Consider the following 20,971-nt stretch of genomic DNA (forward strand, 5'->3'; position numbering starts at 1 on the left):
ATTTTCTCAATTAGCACAACAATGAATGCTTTAAAAAGTACTTTCACGTCTCCTGTTGTCTAAAACACGATGAAAGCAACAATTGTTTGACTGGACAAAAGACGTGAACAAATAACCACAATTAACCACACTCGGTCTTGATGAAGCTACAGGAAACATGGAACTCACTCCGTCTTCTGCAGTTCTTTGTTCCTTTGCCTAACCACGGACAGCAGCTCCTTACCGAGGGCGTTGTTATCCACACATGGGCTTAGTCTTCCGTGGAGTGTTCTTGATCTTGTCTCCGTGCGACTGGGTGAAGATGTGCTGGGCATATTCAGTCAGACCCATTGGGGCCACTTTGCAACAGTGCCTACAGTCTCTGGGGAAGAGGAGAGAAGGTCAGTGCCACACACTATCTAAGCTCTACTTCTAGTCCTGATAATGCATATTTGTTTGTACTCAAAATGCATATATCAGGTCTGGAGATGGAGCCTATATGGTGTGTGGCACTGACCACCACCATGTAGTAGGGAGTCAGTCTTTACAATCTCTCTTTAATGGATAGGAGAAAAATTATTGAAGATATCTGCAATAAAGTTACTGTATTCAGTTCACAAAATACCTGTATGGCCAGGAATTGTACCTCACCTGCCCTTGACATTCTCAAGCTCTCGGTGGTGTAGCATGATCTGCATGTGTTCGTGCACGTCCTGGAAATACAAACCAGCATACTGAAAGTCGGGTTAATAACACTACTCTGAGTATATTTCATCTCAGATTACCTCCTACATATTGACAAAATTAGCAGACAACAGGTAAAGTATGTTCAAATGAAGTTTATTAAACAGTCTGACTGGTGATGGGACTGTTCACAAAAAGTGAGCGTTAGAGACGAGATAAGTGTTAGTGACGAGAGAGGAGTCTTCCACTCTCGGATTTGTAGAGGCTAAATGCAACCATGATTGCATTCCGACCTCAGTGCAACTCAGTGTTAACAAGCGTAACGGTACGGTCAGTGTCTTCTGGCAAGGTTTGCAACTGCCATTAGCTAGGCTACTTAGCTACCGGTCCTTGCTATGATTCAGAACTTAAAAACAAGGCTTTTTACAAATTTGAATAAAAAAAAATCTAATTTGTAAAAAAGCCTGATCTTTGGAATTATTCATTAATTATGAATCATAGCTAGCTATACCAGAGTTTCTCAACTCAAATTGTACAGGTAACTGCCAAAATAAAGGAAACACCTGAGTAAATGAGGGATACAAAGTATATCGAAAGCAGGTGCTTCCACACAGATGTGGTTCCTGAGTTAATTAAGCAATTAACATCCCATTTAACATAGAACTCTGCTGTGCCATCTGTGCAATATAAGGTATATGATATAAAAATGCCCCAATACCCATTACTTTGGCTACCATGGCTATAAGAAGAGATCATAGGGGTTTTAAAGGGGGGTGTATATGACTGTCTCAGTTACCAGATTTCAACCCAATTGAACACTTATGGGAGATTCAGGGATGACGCCTGTGACAGTTTTCCAGGACCATCAACAAAACACCAAATTATGGAATTTCTAGTGGAAGAATGGTGTCGTATCCCGGTGTTGTATCCCTCCAATAGAGTTCCAGACACTTGTAGAATCTATGCCAAGATGCATTGAAGCTGTTCTGGTAGCATATCGTGGAGTCGAGAAATCTAGCTAAACTAGCTACTACTGAATTTCCCTTGCAAAAAATGTATCAACCCCTACAAAAATGTCCATTAATTATAATACACATAATTCACACTTCCTGTTGCTGCAGCCTGCTGGATTATGTTACTGCTGTAGTAAACTGGCTCAAATTAAGAACCTACACTGTACCCTGCCATTGCTTACCACATTAAGACAATATTTTACAATGTCTGTGTGATGGCGAGTCATGACAATTAACCTATACAATACACACAAGACTGTTCTTTCATTAACAAACAGGCAGATAAATACATAATGTTGTTGTCACTTGTGGTTCCTAATTTCTGCATTACCAAATGAGGAGAGTTACAAACACACCAGTCTGAGTTAAACTACATATTTAATAATTAAGATACTTTTGCAAAAGTACTTTGACCTTCAATCATGCACTCTCTCGAATGAACCATTGAAAAAGGGTGCCAACACAATGGCTACTGAGATATTTTATACCCAAGAACCACCCCTTCAACGTACATTGACGAACCACAAATCTTAGGAACAGTTCACAAAGGTTAAGTTTTGTATGAAAAGATGTCTATAAAACACAGCAGACAGCAACTGCTATCTCAACAGTGTTCATTATATAAACCGGTATTTGGTCTCCCTAGAACCGTCCCTCCTTGGTACGGTATAGAACAGAACTATTACCTCATGTCCTCTGGAATGCTTTTTAGGCGTTCTTATCAAAATACACCATAAATCTCCTCTGTCAGTGCTATCTCATAGAGGCCCATCCTCAGTAAAACACCTCTTGTTCCCACTCCTGGACAAGCTCACTGAAGGGAGTCACTTGCGAACAGACATTGTGGAGACAAATAATTGGTTCCCCATTAATCACGCCATCCTTTCACATGGTTTAAGAATAGGTAAAGACACATTCACATATGAAGACAATGTTTCATTCTGACTTCTCCCCTCTCTGGGCCCCAAGTGACTGAGCCCCAGCTAAGGGAAACGTGCAACTGAAAGACACCAGAGTCCAAAGGACACTTTCTAATGACAAGTATCTCACATAAGCATATTATACTAATAAAACATCTTAATTATCTATGTTACCCAACTAATTCTGATTCATCCACCACACACTACTGTCTCAAGGGTTAGCTAGCTGTTGGCCAACCACCTTGGCTCCTCTCGCCAACTATGATGTAGCTAGTTAACTAAATTAGCAAATTATGGCAAGCACATTTTCTAAACGTTCTCAAGCTAGCAGGACAACAGACATAGTTAGCTTATGACCTGTGTACATCCATTGCAGTGGACAAACCATACTTACCCACTAGAGTTATTTTTGTTAATTTTATTCTGCAAATCTCACATGGCCAATTTTGTCGCCATGCTTGTGGTTTCTTTTACACCTAGTACGTTAGGTTCCTGTTAAATTAGCAACATTTCATAAACATAAAAAACTGCTACATTAGGTTAGTGGTTTACAAAATGCCCTCCATCTAATGATCTACTTCATCATAGTTAATGAGAGGAGCCAATCGGATGCATGCTTCTCTGCTTCAGTCCTAGTCCCGGAAGTTTAGGAGTCCGCTATTGTGGAAGTAGCTTCAATGAAGAAAACTTTTGTGGATTGAAAGTAATTTGACCAAATGAATCACAGTGTAGAGTTAAAAATATTAACAGTTTTAACTGTGTCTATTTCTGGCTTTTTCAAGAGTAGCAAAATGTGTATTGCTTGTGTACAGAAAGAGTAACCTGACAGGGTGAGCAGCTATGAAAATCTGAGAAACTGAGAATCTAGTCTAAACTTATTTGCAGTAGTAGCTACATGCATACATATCACCTATTACATAAATCAGGTACATGTCTTTTCTGATGATTGCTTTTATACATTTTACTAGAAATAGCATATTCTTTCTGTCAAACCCAAAATGGAATCTCAACTGTAAATAAATACCCAGGCCAGGGCCCAGTTGTTCAAAAATTATCTGGTTTTCGCCTATCGGATCGGATTAAATGCAAAGAAGTGGAATGAATAAAACTGGAGTCCCCATTTAAGTCTATGATAAGTCCGTTCTATTCATTCCATTTCTATCCTATTTGATTGGAGAAAGCCAAATAACTTTTGAAAAACTGGGCCCTGGTTATCAGGGGTGTATTCATTCGTTGGATTCATTTGTCGGAAACCGTTTACTATAGTGACCAAACGGAATTTGTCCAATAGAAACTACACTGCTCAAAAAAATGAAGGGAACACTTAAACAACACAATGTAACTCCAAGTTAATCACACTTCTGTGAAATCAAACTGTCCACTTCGGAAGCAACACTGATTGACAATAAATTTCACATGCTGTTGTGCAAATGGAATAGACAACAGGTGGAAATTATAGGTAATTAGCAAGACACCCCCAATAAAGGAGTGGTTCGGCAGGTGGTGACCACAGACCACTTCTCAGTTCTTATGCTTCCTGGCTGATGTTTTGGTCACTTTTGAATCCTGGCGGTGCTTTCACTCTAGTGGTAGCATGGGACGGAGTCTACAACCCACACAAGTGGCTCAGGTAGTGCAGCTCATCCAGGATGGCACATCAATGCGAGCTGTGGCAAGAAGTTTTGCTGTGTCTGTCAGCGTAGTGTCCAGAGCATGGAGGCACTACCAGGAGACAGGCCAGTACATCAGGAGATGTGGAGGAGGCCGTAGGAGGGCAACAAGCCAGCAGCAGGACCGCTACCTCCGCCTTTGTGCAAGGAGGAGCAGGAGGAGCACTGCCAGAGCCCTGCAAAATGACCTCCAGCAGGCCACAAATGTGCATGTGTCTGCTCAAACGGTCAGAAACAGACTCCATGAGGGTGGTATGAGGGCCCGACGTCCACAGGTGGGGGTTGTGCTTACAGCCCAACACCGTGCAGGACGTTTGGCATTTGCCAGAGAACACCAAGATTGGCAAATTCGCCACTGGCACCCTGTGCTCTTCACAGATGAAGCAGGTTCACACTGAGCACATGTGACAGACGTGACAGAGTCTGGAGACGCCGTGGAGAACGTTCTGCTGCCTGCAACATCCTCCAGCATGACCGGTTTGGCGGTGGGTCAGTCATGGTGTGGGGTGGCATTTCTTTGGGGGGCCGCACAGCCCTCCATGTGCTCGCCAGAGGTAGCCTGACTGCCATTAGGTACCGAGATGAGATCCTCAGACCCCTTGTGAGAACATATGCTGGGTTCCTCCTAATGCAAGACAATGCTAGACCTCATGTGGCTGGAGTGTGTCAGCAGTTCCTGCAAGAGGAAGGCATTGATGCTATGGACTGGCCCGCCGTTCCCCAGACCTGAATCCAATTGAGCACATCTGGGACATCATGTCTCACTCCATCCACCAACGCCACGTTGCACCACAGACTGTCCAGGAGTTGGCGGATGCTTTAGTCCAGGTCTGGGAGGAGATCCCTCAGGAGACTATCCGCCACCTCATCAGGAGCATGCCCAGGCGCTATAGGGAGATCATACAGGCACGTGGAGGCCACACACACTACTGAGCCTCATTTTGACTTGTTTTAAGGACATTACATCAAAGTTGGATCAGCCTGTAGTGTGGTTTTCCACTTTAATTTTGAGTGTGACTCCAAATCCAGACCTCCATGGGTTGATAAATTGGATTTCCATTGATTATTTTTGTGTGATTTTGTTGTCAGCACATTCAACTATGTAAAGGAAAAAGTATTTAATAAGATTATTTCATTCATTCAGATCTAGGATGTGTTATTTTAGTGTTCACTTTATTTTTTTGAGCAGTATAGTTTCAGTTGCAAAACGGTTTCCATTTGGAGTAAAAAAATGTCCGTTGCAAAGCGTTTTGCAACAGACTAAACGTTTTGCTACAGAATCCGAATACATAATGAATACATCTGATTGACAGGGCAACAACTGTTTTTGGAGAATGGCTCCTATCTAATGAACTACCTGGGCTGTGCCAACTGTCACCAGAGGGACTTTGTGTTGATCAGCAACAAGGTCACAGAGGATGAGGAGGAGATAGTCACCTATGATCGTGAGTCAATGTCGCGCCTTTGATGAATTAAATCGTGTTCAATAGGGCACACTGTACCCAACTGCAAACAAAAACAAGCATTTCTTATTAGACAATTTCAGAGAGTATTTCCCCACGTTCTTCTGTTTTGTGTCTAATGAACATGGCCCTGAAAAAGGTGTGTCTGTGCTGGAGTCAGTTTTTCATGTTACTAATGGTCTTTCTTTACTACCTAGAAGATGTGTGTAAAAACTGGGACCATGTCGTAGCCAGGCATAAGTATACCTTCTCTGTGGTGGACAATTATCAGGTATGGACCTTGTCTTTTGTTGGTAAATCCTCACTAGATAACAGTACAATAATATCCTCTTTACACCACTGAGCAAAGCTGAGCCAAGCCAAGCTGAGCTGTAGGTCTACTGCACTGACCTGGTTACGCACCCAACATAGTTGCTAGAACTAACGGTGCTGGAAACAACAATGTAAGAATAGAGAATATATCCTTGCCAGCACAGAAAGGTTCGGGTCGGCACAACGGTGTGAAAAGGGTATAAGACTTCCATACCATTCATTCCACAATATTTTAACTAGAAATTGTGCACCAATATTGAATTTTAAAAGCCTGTTATATAATAAATGAAGTACGCTTTTATATAGACCACATGGAGAATTCAATAAATCCGATTTTTAATATGAATAAAGGCTTGCTAAAGTGCCAAAATTCAGCATTTTGACATATCCTTCCCTGTCACCTCTCTGACACGTCTCTGACAGTTCTAAGATTTTAGCCCACTTAATCCAAACATTTCTCCAAGTTTCACCATCATTGTAAAGCCCTCGCTATTTTGTTGCTTTGGCAGAGTCATTTCTGAAGATGATTATTTATTTAATGTGATTAGTGATTCATTTAGTTGTGTCCCTCATTTGAAGGTCAACCCTGTTACGTGAACTGAACTTTTGTAATATGGTGACTATTTATTCTTGTAATAAAAAAATAAAAAGGCTAAGAAACATTGAACATCATAGTGTAAACGCAGGTGAGCTGGTTCTACTCTTTTTGGACATTTTCTGGTGTTTTGTGGTGGAAAACAGAGCAGGTTGAGCGTTAAACATCATAGCCTTCCCTGTAGCTCAGTTGGTAGAGCATGGTGTTTGCAACGCCAGGGTTGTGGATTCGATTCCCACGGGGGGCCAGCACAGAAAAAAAAAAATACAAAAAATTTAAATGTATGAAATTGTATGAAATGTATGCATTCACTACTGTAAGTCGCTCTGGATAAGAGCGTCTGCTAAATTACTAAAATGTAAATGTAATCTCCATTTAAGTAGTCAATTTTCTTCTTCATGATTGGCTGGGCCCTCCTGATGACCCGGTTGAACATGACTACAACAGAGTCACCATATGCAAATATGAAAAAACGTTTTTAGAATGATGTTTGAGGTAAAAAAAAAAAGCACATTTAATTAAAAATCAAAAAATTGTGGTGGGGTATGCAAAATGGGTCAACTTTGAGCACCTTTCTTTATCTCTTGAATGTGTTGGCAATCAGGTCCAAAAAGTCACTTTCTGAGCACTTCTACAAAGGGCAAATATGTATCGAAGGTTTCGTTCAAATGAAAAGGGGTGCTTTCAAAAAGTGATTGAATTCAAGTAGATTTACCCAATAGTATGTTTTTAAAAATGTAACATCGAGATGGGAAAACGTGTTTTTTATTCAGTTGAACATGTGGTCTTTATGAAAGAATGTTAAAATTAAGTGAATGTCCTTTTTTTTTTTTTTTAACCAAGTTAAACTTCTCAAAGGCACCAAATTGGTGGAATGACCCAACTATAAATAATGATATTGGTCCATGGTGGGTGTTACCATGGTAAATACCTCATAACTGCATTGACTATTCCTTGTAACTTCTCTCCTGACGGTAACGTCATGGTCCTCTGTCCACTCCAGGAGTACACGATGACTGTGTGGGAAGGCAGAGGACTCCATCAGTGTGTTGCCAGATGATCCCAGGCAACGGCTCCTCTTCTAGAACTCAGACTACAATGATAGACAGACGACCAGGCGTAAACAATCAAGAACTACGTGCTCAACTTGAACCATAAGTCCCATGGCAGAGAGATGCACTATTAGTGTTCTAGAATACAGAGCAGGCATTTTAGAACACATACTGTATCAAACTCAAAACCAAGCATCTCTATTTATTACTCTTCCCAGACGTAACAATTCACTTATAGAGCACAGAGCTCATTCTTTACCATAGACTTATCATCAGCAGTATGTGTAAGCAAAGTCCACATAACATAGAACATGTTACTCCTTATTGACCACAGACATAATACAGTCTACTAGAATTGGACTGTACGGCTCAGTTCACTTAGTAACAACCCCAAGCCTCTACCCCCTATCAGAGATTCATCTTGGCCAATCAGAAGCCAAGGAGGAGCTTCTACCATATTGCATTTACCTACAGATATACATCAAGTTTGAGGTTTTGGGGGCTAGGGGTTGTTTCGGGACAGGGCCTAGGTTTCCAGACAAATACATGTTTTAGGGCTTAGAACCCTTATTGGTTCCAAACAGACTGCTGCTCAGGAGAAACAACTGTTACAGATCACGTCTGTTTAATTAAATCACTTTGACAGTATAGTTTTTTATATGAATATTAAGTGAAACAAATGTTTGTTTTTGGGAGGGGGGGTGGAACTTGACACCTTGTACACATTTGTTGGTTGAATCGTAACATAATAAAGACAAAAGGGTAGGTAGCCTACTACATTGAACATTCATTTCATATAGTTCACTATAAGCCAAATGTATACTTTATTTGATTTTCTGAAATCATGATATCAGTTATTCAGTAGGGGGGGTACAAATAGACTCCAATTTTGCTGGTCTGCATGATGAATGTATTTAAAATCGGGACCAGTTTATTAAAAAATACATTTTTACATTTAAGTCATTTAGCAGACGCTCTTATCTTGTTTTAGCGGACACTACAAATTATTTAAACAAAACACATATATTTGCGATGATATCCATGCACGTCTTACATTAATTCAGTATGAGTGCTTTTTTTTTTTTTTTTTTTTCACATTCCAACATTGTGACTTCCACATCACCTAAGTTAATAAGAGAAGAGATTTTCTCGCAATAAAATCACAGAATTACATTGTTAATATGCCAGAGAGAGTGAGATCTTTTAAATAGCTTGAAATACATGTTTCATCTAGTAGTTTTAGGGAAAGTAGGAATGGAGTTTAGATGGGACTACATTCCCTGGTCATTACAAATGAATGCTGATATGTTGGTGCAATAAGATTAACATTTAGTTTGATTGAACAGCACTGAAGTGCTCTCTATACAATTACTATATATATTTTTAAACGGTACATACAGTTGAAGTTGGAAGTTTACATACACCTTAGCTAAACACATTTAAACTCAGTTTTTCACAATGACTGACATTTAATCCTAGTACAAATTCCCTGTCTTAGGTCAGTTAGCATCACCACTTTATTTTAAGAATGTGAAATGTCAGAATAATAGTACAGAGAATGATTTATTTCAGCATTTATTTATTTTATCACATTCCCAGTGGGTCAGAAGTGTACATACACTCAATTAGTATTTGGTAGCATTGCCTTTAAATTCTTTAACTTGGGTCAAACGTTTTGGTTAGCCTTCCACAAGCTTCCCACAATAAGTTGGGTGAAATTTGGCCCATTCCCCCTGACAGAGCTGGTGTAACTGAGTCAGGTTTGTAGGCCTCCCTGCTCGCACACGCTTTTTCAGTTCTGCCAACAAATGTCCTATAGGATTGAGATCAGGGCTTTGTGATGGCCACTCCAATACCTTGAGTTTGTTGTCCTTAAACCATTTTGCCACAACTTTGGAAGTATGCTTGGGGTCATTGTCAATTTGAAAGACCCAGGTCAGGAAAGTATGATCTTTGTCCGCATGTGCAGTTGCAAACCATAGTCTGGCTTTTTTATGCGGGTTTTGGAGCAGTGGCTTCTTCCTTGCTGAGCGGCCTTTCAGGTTATGTCGATATAGGACTTGTTTTACTGTGGATATAGATACTTTTGTACCCGTTTCCTCCAGCATCTTCACAAGGTCCTTTGCTGTTGTTCTGGGATTGATTTGCACTTTTCGCACCAAAGTACGTTCATCTCTAGGAGACAGAATGCGTCTCCTTCCTGAGCAGTACGATGGCTGCGTGGTCCCATGGTGTTTATACTTGCGTACTATTGTTTGTACAGATGAACGTGGTACCTTCAGGCATTTGGAAATTGCTCCCAAGGATGAACCAGACTTGTGGAAGTCTACAATTATTTTTCTGAGGTTGATGGCTGATTTCTTTTGATTTTCCCATGATGTCAAGCAAAGAGGCACAGTTTGAAGGTAGGACGTGAAATAGATCCACAGGTACACCTCCAATTGACTCAAATTATGTCAAATAGCCTATCAGAAGCTTCTAAAGCCATGACATCATTTTCTGGTATTTTCCAAGCTGTTTAAAGGCAGTCAACTTAGTGCATGTAAACTTTTGACCCACTGGAATTGTGATACAGTGAATTATAAGTGAAATAATCTGTCTGTAAACAATTGTTGGAAAAATGACTTGTGTCATACACAAAGTAGATGTCCTAACCGACTTGCCAAAACTATAATTTGTTAACAAGAAATTTGTGGAGTGGTTGAAAAACTAGTTTTAATGACTCCAACCTAAGTGTATGTAAACTTCCGACTTCAACTGTATATACAAGGCGACCTCCTTTAGATCCCTCATATGATACAGTACAGATCTTTTTGGTCTCATGGCATACATACATACATAGTGTTAAGAACACAGGACTGGGGTCAGGGAGAAAGAGTAGACCATCTCAATGTTTTTTGGAAATCTGATGTTCCGACGCTGGAATCAAGCTACATTTTTCAAGTACATTTTTCGAGACACATCAAATAAATAGATACATTCTATCATACATTTTACATTACATACAGTACATTCCCTGGAGTACCGTAGTAGATCATATATATTTACACATGCTGTCAAAGTTGAAGAATGGATCAGATACAGTACGTTCTCTGTACATACATTATGACAGTCTGAGTAACCATAGTAACCGCCTGGGTCGTGTGCAGTGGGGACGAAACGGAGATGTACCTGCTGAAAGCAGGGCTGGTCCTGGCTGTTCTGTCGCCCTAGGCGAGACAAATGAAAGACGGTCCAGACCGGACAAAATCTGAACCAAAGATAGATGTCTATGATTTGGTCTGGACCGGACTATAAACCAACATCCGTGGATGTGCAAATCAAGGCCGGTCCAGAAAGGACCCCCCCAAAAAAGACATCCAAAAGTCGACGGCATCGATCCGTGCTTACTGAGGTGTAGCCTACAGTGTCGCCTAATTAGAATTTTATGAATGCCCATCTATTTGGTAGGCCTACCGTTTGTAAAACACCAATAAAAGACGGCAGGTCCGGACAGGACCAAAAAAAGACATCCAGTAGACGTCGGCCCATGCTTACTAGGGTGAAGCCTACTGTGTTGGTCTGCAAAGGAATTTTATCAATGCCCAACCATGTGGAAGACCCACCGTTTGTAAAACAGGCGTTGCATTGGCTTTATTAGTCCTGATTCCTGTGACTAATAAACTTGGCTATTTCAGCTCTGAATATCAGCTACACAACTTCATCAGGAGTTATCCTGAGCCTATTTGCAATATGTTTACACAGCGGGAAATCAGAAGTATTTTATTTTTCGCCATGATCAGCTTGTCAAAAATGAACAGATACAAACTTTAAACCACTGATCATGAACATTTTGCCCACAGGGTGACATTTCTGGACAGCAGTTGTGAGTAGCCTGATTATCAATTTTATATTGTCCATTTTACTTTGTCCTGTCCTGTTTTTAGGATATGTTGTTTAACATGTCAACGCAATTTAGATTAGGGTATTTGATCGGAGAAACCTGTATGATGTAAAAAGTGTCCATCTCATTACATTGTCATTCATTTTATCTCCAGCCTGTAGGCTACAGAAAAGGCCACATACTCTTCCTACCATATGCTATATTCAGGGGTGAAAGTATAATTCATTTCTTCCCGGTACGGGACCAACCGCGTGCACCAACATTTTTCAACGGGCCTAATCATAGAATGATATGTAGAGTCCCTATTAATTCAATAGGATCTCAGTGGGCCTAGTTGTAAAGATCTGTTATTTAACTTTTAAAATGCATTACCTTTTACAGTGGCATAAAGACAACCAGTCAAAATGTTTTCATCCGATTGTTAAACAATCCCTTCAACGGGCTCCTTCATAGGCTACCCGTGTACTTTCATCCACTTGCAACATATTACCAGACACCAAACAGTGGTGAATGGAAAGAGACATCTGTTAAACATAAAAAACAAAAAGTGAAATGACAAATTTGGCTATTGTCATGTCGCCACGTCTCTGCCTTGGCAAAATGTCACTGTTCTCGTCGAACCACATCACATTTGACTGTAGGCTCTACCACCCGTTTTCAAGTCTATTCGCTAATTTGTCATGCCTCTGACATGCGTTAATTATAAAGTAGTGTAATAGCATACAATTTTCTTGACATTTTGCTGTAATTATTGTGATTGGCTCATGTTTTTACGCTGGCTATATCTGCTACATGATTTATGTTAGATCATTTTCTTAACAGAACGTTGGTGGAGCGCCCAGTGCTGGGAATGGACAAGCAAAATCTTTGTGCCCCTGCCTTTGACAAAGTGGGAACTGCTTATCACAGGGCGGCATCAGCGCTCACCTAAAAAGCCCATATGTCACTGGTTGAGAGAAATTGTCATTGTTTAGGGCAGAATTATTTGAGGTTGTGTTGTTGGGGGTGCATCTTGTTCAGTTTAGCCCAGAAAATGCCACCCTTGTCAATCTGCCGCCATAGGTAGCCGCCTAATGAGCTGACAAGGCCCTGGCTGAACGTGTCCAATGAGAAACGCTCATTTCGGATATATCGTTGCAAAATGTTTTACAATGGTGTGCCCTACTGAACAACACACTGATACCCATTCTGTCCACTTATCGGCTCACTTTGCCGCTGCCTTTGCCCTCGTGGCTAGGGCCCCTCCCTCTGGCACCGGGCCCTGCGCCCCATGGGATCCCCTGCCACCCACTAAGCCTGTCCTGGGGGTACCATGGAGGGGGAGGGGATCCCGAGAAGCTGGACGGAGAGCGGCTACGCCCCAGGAAGACCCCTCCCCCCTCACGGAGCTCGTGACGTGAGGGGGAGGAGCTGAGTGAGCGCTGTAGAGAGGAGGAAGAGCTGCGGGGGTGTGGCGCCGGACTGAAAAGTGCACCGCCGCGGTCATTCATCAGTTGGGTCAGACTGGCAAGGAAGTCGGCGTCGCTGGTGCTGCTAGCGCGCACCCGGAAACGTCGGCGCCTACTGGGGCAGAGAACAGAAGGGGTTGGATTTTAAAAACTAAAACAAACAATTCTGCAACTATAATGTATTATTCAGACACTCATGCCTATACATTCTGATTTGTAGGATGCACCGATATGTTCCTAAACCAATCCACACAGAAAAAATTGTCTATCATCAGTGATGTGGGACGCAACCCTTACTGTCACAGCCTACTAGTCTTGCGTTTGGCAGGGCACAACGTTGTGGAATGTTCAGATACATATATAACGTAGAGTAAACATGCCTCAGATTGAATAGCTGTCGAATAAGAAAGTACATCAGTTTCATTCATGACATTTCTATCTGCGACACTCCATAAAGTTTGCTATTAAACGTGGCCCAGTGCTGTGCCATAATACCATGTTCTTCATACCTGTTGTCTACAGCTGGGCGGGTGGGCGGTTTCCCGGGAGGCGGACGAGGCAGGAACCTGCTGGAGGAGGAGAGCTGCTGCTGCTCGAGCCCCGGAAGAGGGTGAATGACGGGCCGGGGGATTTTACTCCTGCTGCCCGAGGAGGAGAGCGAGAGGGAGTCACGGTCTTCCCCCAGCCAGTCGGAGCGTGAGCCGCGGTCTGAGCAGGAAAGGAACCTCTCCCGGACGCCACAGGGCAGCAGGTTGTCGCAGGAGAGCGATGGCGAGGGCGAGTGGGAGGGCGAGCCAGGCACGGGGCTGCTCCAGCGGTGGCGGCGGTCCATAGTGGGGGAATCCGGGACGGTGGTTGGATCTCGTATGGGGATGCGGCTCAATCTGGGCGAGGAGGGGGATTCTCTTCGCAGCAGGACCAAGGTGGGTGGGGGAGGGGAGGAGGAGAAGGTGCCAGTGCTCTCCGCGGCACTTCCGGCTTTCTCCATCTGAGGGTGTTGGTTGGGTTCGGAGGAACGGTCGGGGAGGCCTGAGTCGCTCTCTGGGTCTTTGTCGTTTGCGAGGTGGGCTGGAATGAGGCTTGGCACAGGGCTGGGGGCTGACTCGACAATCTCCAGCTCGTCAACCTTGACCTCTCGGGGGTCATTGGGTTTGGTTGACAGGGCCTCTAGTGATATGGCTTCACTCTTTTCCATCACAGGGGACTGTGGTACAGGGTTGGCAGACTGTGGAGAGGCAGACCAGAGATTATTGGGAGATGGACGTGAGAGGTGGTGAGGAGGCAGCAGAGTCCCTGCCCATCTTCTGAAAATGTCTGAAATAAGACATCTCAGTCTTATTCTATCCCCCCAATACATTTTTTTAATTGCACTTGTCTTTTCCTACTAGCAGTGACTTTGCTGATAACTTCTGTATCGAGGAAAGATTGACCTACTACGACTGAGATATGTGGTTGTCTCACCTAGCTATCTTAAGATGAATGCACTTTAAGTAAGTCGCTTTGGATAAAAGCGAGAAGTACAGATCTATGTTCATGTCAGTGAATATCTGGTGTGTGTACAGTTCTTCAAAAGTTAACCTGTACTGCAGTGGAGTAAGAAACATTTCCTTCATAATGGATGTAACTGCACCGTCAGGGCCATACTTCAGCAAGACATTTTGAAAAAATTACATTTTAATGCCCAGAATACAACTGTATGTATATGTGTGAGCAATTCTTATTCTGCCAAAGCCTTGCTCGTACTCACCTGCTCCATCTGGGCTCGGCCCATGTGGCCTAGCATCCCAGGCAGCCTCCTGCCGCCCAGTAACCAGGTACAGGGCAGGGCCATGTGGGACAGGACGGGGCTGCTCGGGGCTGAGGGAGGCTGGTGGTCCTGGACCTCAGCCTCTGAATGCACCTCTAGTTTATTCCCATCCAGAGCATAGTCTCCTGGAGGCTTGGCTGCCCCCGAGGCCCCGCTGCCTCCCCCCTGCTCCAGCATCAACCAATCCTGGGAGTTTCCCTCCTGGGGAACAGAACTGAGGTTCAGGGCCCCAGCCCCCTCCTCCTGGTCGGGAGTCTCTGTCGCCTGGTCCTCGTCACAGGGGGTGCCAACCTGCTCACCCCGCCCCCCGCCGCTTTCGGGGATGGTGATCTCTCGCTCCTGTGGATGCTGATTCCCCAGACTGGAAATATAAAAGAAAATTGGGATTTGACATGAGTAATTGCTTAATAAATATTTTAAAGTTGACTAATGGAAATGATAAAAAAAAAAAAGATTTGTAAAATCTGCATAACTAGCTAATGAACATTCCAACAAGAGAGATTAAGTAAGTTGCCTTGCATGAGCCTTGGCTTGTGCAAGCTAGAAGCAGGAGCTTATCCTCGGTTTCTGTAGCATGAGGCAGCTTGATGTACAAGTACACCCCCTGGACTAGCCAATGAACAGTCCAACAAATTCAAAGTTGGTTGAAACAAAAACCTGTATACAGTAGTTTAAGGACTAAATTAATACATATCCCTCTGCCTTGTGCCTAGTGCAGTGGTTCTCAAACCTCTCCTCCGGGACCCCCAGCAGTATTTTATCTATTCCAGAGCTAGCACACTGATTCAACTAATCACCTTGAGTACTGAATCAGGTCTTGTAGTTCAAGACTAAAACAAAATTGTGAAATGTCTGCCCCCCCCCCCCCCCCCCCCCCCCCCGAGAGGTTTGAGAACCACTGTCCTACTGTACACTGTAGAACAATATAAACTATTAAACGACTATAAATGAATGGTAAAAGTTACTGACTAGGCATCAAGGAAGCGTTCGATGGTGGGCTTGGGTTCGGGAGCCAGTCTCTTCTCGAAGGCCAGGCTCTGGCTGTGTCTCATCCTCCGGAGCAGGGGGGCCGCCCGGTCCAGAAACATGGTCTCTGAGCGCACCCGTCTGGGGGAGCTCTGGCTCTGGTTGCCACCCTGGTTCTGGCTGTGCTCGTCCTCATTCACCACCTGGAGAAGGGGTAAGCAATGTAGTTGTCACAAAAAAGGTGTTGGAAGTACAGCGCAAACGTTACCAAAGCCAGGTGACTTCCGACACACACAAAGAGGACAAGGTAAGAGGCTAATCTCCTTCAGCCTCTTGCTTCTCTCTTAGTAAGATCTTTGATTGCTTTTGCTGTCTATGGTCAGGTCATATTGCTGGGTCTTAAAAGAGTGACTGAACACACTGATTCCACATTTGTATCTCTGTTGTTCATTACAAAAAAAGAAATGCAGTCTTGGGTGTGGTTCGATGTGGCAGTTACTGATGTTTTTCCCCCATGAGACACCATAGGACAGGGGTTCTCAAAGTGGGGTTCATGGATGTGGTACTGCAGCGGTTCGCAGCCAGATCCCTCTCTCTCTCTGTTCTCTGTGGAATACTTTTAGATGGTGTAATTCAATTCAATGTAATACTAATCATCTACAATTTCTTAACCTTGGGCAACATGGGCCTGGGAGGCTTACAGGGATATTGGTATCCACAGCACTCCAATTATCCATTATTCAACTGAATACATTCCTGTATTTTTTTTAGAAAATAAACACTAATTTAAGCTTTCAAAACGGCAAAATATTTTAACTCAGCATCTGTTGGAAGGGCTCGTAAGCAAGCATTTCACAGTAAAGTCTACACCCGTTCTATTTGGCGCATGCGACAATTAAAATGTCTATATTGATATTAGGTATAAGATATTAGTTGTGTTCTGATTATGAGGGGGTCACTGATGAATTTTCAATCCCAAAAGGGGTCCCTGGCCCCAAAAACTTTGTGTCACGACTCCCGCCGAAGTCGGCCCCTCTCCTTGTTCGGGCGGCGTTCGACATCACCGGCTTTACTAGTTGCCACCGATCGATGTTTCACTGTTTGTTTGGTTTTGTCTTTATTGTGTACACCCGTTTTTGATTTCCCTAATTATGTTCATTATTTAACCCTCTGCATTTCCTCTTTGTCTTGTCGGTGATTGTTTCCTGTTTTGTGTTGTTGGAGGGGTTGTTCCCCGATCCTGTATTTTTGGATTTGGAAGAAGTTTTATTATGTATTTTAGTAAACACGTATTTTGTTTACACTCATTCCATGTGTCCTGCGCCTGACTCCGACACTTCTTCTAACTAGTGCATTACACTTTGAGAACCCCTGCCATGGGAACAAAGCCAGTGTCTCTTCCTCAATATAGTCAGAATGAATCTAAGATGGGGGGAAAGTGGGTTAAGTACCTTTTTCTTTTCTTCACATTCAGCAGGGTAAATTAAGCCGCCTACACATTTCTGTACTGAATAAAAAAGTACCACTAACTTTATTTCCCAAACACAATTCAAGACAATCAAGTTTTTTTTAAACTTTTAATCTTTAAGCTTTTAACACCGGCTTAACACCTAAACATATGCCTGGCATTACGCCTGGGAAAAACACTTTGATTTGCTCAACTTGACATTGACTCAACTTACCCCAAGGCAAACATCGACTATATTTGCCCGCACAACGACAAGAATGCACTTCCATGCTAGGCTTAGGACCTCATACTGAAGCTTAGAGACCCCAAATGATGTATAGAAAAAACTTTAAATTATCTACTTTCTGGCCTCCCGAGTGGTGCAGTGGTCAAAAGGCGTCACTAGAGGCGCCACTACAGACACGGGTTTGTCGCAGCCTGCCACGACTGGGAGACCCATGCCGTGACCGGGAGACCCATCTTCACGGTTGACGTTGAGACTGGTGTTTTGCGGGTACTATTTAAATGAAGCTGCCAGTTGAGGACTTGTGAGGTGTCTGTTTCTCAAACTAGACACTCTAATATACTTGTCCTCTTGCTCAGTTGTGCACCAGGGCCTCCCACTCCTCTTTCTATTTTGGTTAGAGCCAGTTTGGGCTGTTCTGTGAAGGGAGTAGTACACAGCGTTGTACGAGATCTTCAATTTCTTGGCAATTTCTCACATGGAATAGCCTTCATTTCTCAGAACAAGAATAGACTGACGAGTTTCAGAAGAAAGGTCTTTATTTCTGGCCATTTTGAGCCTGTAATTGAACCCACAAATGCCGACGCTCCAGATACTCAACTAGTTTAAAGGCCAGTTTTAACAAGGACATTTCTAAGTGACCCCAAACTTTTGAACAGTAGTGTATATAAATAAAACCAACAATTATCTACTTTGGTTTAGATACAAGCATCATGAAACCTCGAACACAATAAATTAATTTGACTTTGTGAAAAAAGTTTTTTTGGACCTCACTTTTTCCATGTGGTTTCTTCCTTCACAGACTCCATGAAATGATGACCTCTTCCTAAATATTTGATCAAATTATACATTTTGTGTATAGTTTCCTAGAAACAAGGGTGGCTCAACTTACCATTTGGCTTAATTTACCACACACTCTCCTAACTCAAGAGCAATTTTATTTCTAGCTAACATGTTTGGTGACGTGTTGTCTTATGTAAACAAAGTCCGATCTGCTGCCAGCTGGGAATATCTGTCACACGGTCTGTGTGTTGTGTAGTTTACGAAAGTTCAATCAAGAAGGCAGGTCTGAATGCTCATGATCATTATCAGCATAGAGTATTTTCTTCTCCTCTTTCCTATTAACCATGTACAGGTCATTCACATATTTACCTTTACCTGCCTATAAGCACGGCACAATAGCAGATGTTCTGAAAGAGCTGCAAAACCTGGATCCGTACAAATCAGCTGAGCTAGACAATCTGGACCCTCTCTTTCTAAAATTATCCGCCGCCATTGTTGCAACCCCTATTACCAGTCTGTTCAACTTCTCTTTCGTATCGTCCGAGATCCCTAAAGATTGGAAAGCTGCCGCGGTCATCCTCCTCTTCAAAGGGGGTGACACTCTAGACCCAAACTGTTATGGACCTATATCCATCCTGCCCTGCCTTTCTAAAGTCTTCGAAAGCCAAGCTAAAAAACAGATCACTGACCATTTCGAATCCCACCGTACCTTCTCCGCTGTGCAATCTGGTTTCCGAGCTGGTCACGGGTGCACCTCAGCCACGCTCAAGGTACTAAACGATATCATAACCGCCATTGATAAAAGATTGTACTGTGCAGCCATATTCATCGACCTGGCCAAGGCTTTCACTGTATTCTTATAGGCAGACTCAACATCCTTGGTTTCTCAAATGACTGCCTCGCCTGGTTCACCAACTACTTCTCAGACCGAGTTCAGTGTGTCAAATCGGAGGGCCTGTTGTCCGGACCTCTGGCAGTCTCTATGGGGTTGCCACAGGGTTCAATTCTTGGGCCGACTCTTTTCTCTGTATATATCAACAATGTCGCTCATGCTGCGGGTAATTCCCTGATCCACCTCCACGCAGACGCCACCATTCTGTATACATCTGGCCCTCCTTTGGACACTGTAACAAACCTCCAAACAAGCTTCAATGCCATACAACACTCCTTCCGTGGCCTCCAACTGCTCTTAAATGCTAGTAAAACTAAATGCATGCTTTTCAACCATTCGCTACCCGCCCGCCCGACTAGCATAACTACTCTGGACGGTTCTGACTTGTGTGGACAACTACAAATACCTAGGTGTCTGACTAGACTAAACTCTCCTTCCAGACTCATATTAAACATCTCCAATCCAAAATTTTATCTAGAATCGGCTTTCTATTCTGCAACAAAGCCTCCTTCACTCACACCGCCAAACACCCTCATAAAATTGACTATCCTACTGATCCTCGACTTCGGCGATGTCATTTACAAAATAGCCTCCAACACTCTACTCAGCAAATGGGATGCAGTCTATCACAGTGCCATCCGTTTTGTCACCAAAGCCCCATATACCACCCACCACTGCGACCTGTATGTTCTAATCGGCTGGCCCTCGCTACATATTCGTCGCCAGATCCACTGGCTCCAGGTCATCTATAAGTCTTTGCTAGGTAAAGCTACGCCTTATCTCAGCTCACTGGTCACGATAACAACACCCACCCGTAGCACGCGCTCCAGCAGGTATATCTCACTGGTCATCCCCAAAGCCAACACCTCCTTTGGCCGCCTTTCCTTCCAGTTCTCTGCTGCCAATGACTGGAACGAATTGCAAAAATCGCTGAAGTTGGAGACTTATATTTCTCTCACTAACTTTAAACATCAGCTATCCGAGCAGCTAACCAATTGCTGCAGCTGTACATAGCCCATCCAATCTACCTACCTCATACCCATATTGTTTTTATTTACTTTTCTGCTCTTTTGCACACCAGTACTTATACTTACATCATCCTCTGCACATCTATCACTCCAGTGTTAATTTGCTAAATTGTAATTACTTCGCTACAATGGCCTATTTATTGCCTTACCTCCTCACGCCATTTGCACACACTGAATATAGACTTTCTTTTTTTCTATTGTGTTATTGACTGTAAGCTTGTTTATTCCATGCGTAACTCTGTGTTTGTGTCGCTTTGCTTTATCTTGGCCAGGTCGCAGTTGTAAATTAGATTTTTAATAATGCACATTCCTCACGCTTGTTGTTTAACTTAGGGGCTCAATCCTGCAATTATCACCTTCCTCTCTCTCAACCAATGGGTGTAAACCTTGGGATGTAGTCATATGTCAACTTACCCATGTTCTCACTTCCTTTTTGTCAGCAACAGTTTGACAACCATCCACCATCAGCTATAATAATCTTAAGGCCCGTCATTGAAACTCCTTTCCCCTCATCTGGCTCTGAGGATCCTCCCTTGAAGTAGAGCCTATTCCCCAAACGATTTAATAAAATGTCATATTGCACTGTCTGTTGTTCATTCAGTTAAGCTTGTACTCGATTGAACTGTGATAGAACGTAATCACTGCAGCTGTGTATTCCGTGTTAGTGGGCAAGTGAGCATTGTCGAAATCAAAACCCAACCCTCAAGTCATGACGAATTCACTTACAAAACTCTGTTTTGGACAAGACTGAATTTAGGACCAAAACTGTCCTATTTATACTTTCT

The 20,971-nt window shown here is 43.0% G+C and overlaps 1 protein-coding gene and 1 pseudogene across 2 annotated transcripts in view; one reads left to right on the forward strand and one right to left on the reverse strand.

The window, feature by feature from the left end:
- Positions 1-3,387: 3,387 nt before the first annotated feature.
- LOC123743458 (protein Churchill-like) lies at positions 3,388-7,721 on the forward strand (annotated as a pseudogene).
- A 764-nt stretch (positions 7,722-8,485) lies between these two features.
- The window catches only part of LOC106607578 (tau-tubulin kinase 2), a 29,348-nt gene continuing 16,862 nt past the window's right edge, over positions 8,486-20,971 (reverse strand). Inside the window, exons 12-15 of one of the 2 annotated variants that reach the window (XM_014204652.3) lie at positions 15,796-15,995; positions 14,767-15,187; positions 13,529-14,244; positions 8,486-13,131 (exon numbers count right to left, since the gene is read on the reverse strand). In XM_014204652.3, the coding sequence (XP_014060127.3) occupies positions 12,768-13,131; positions 13,529-14,244; positions 14,767-15,187; positions 15,796-15,995 (1,701 nt within the window). In that variant the 3' untranslated portion in view covers positions 8,486-12,767. Of the gene's footprint in view, positions 13,135-13,528; positions 14,245-14,766; positions 15,188-15,795; positions 15,996-20,971 lie in introns of both variants that reach the window. The other variant, XM_014204650.3, reaches the window with a different exon arrangement.

Source organism: Salmo salar, chromosome 06, assembly GCF_965601325.2.
Source record: "Salmo salar chromosome 06, fSalSal1, whole genome shotgun sequence".
NCBI classification, from domain to species: Eukaryota; Metazoa; Chordata; class Actinopteri; order Salmoniformes; family Salmonidae; genus Salmo; species Salmo salar.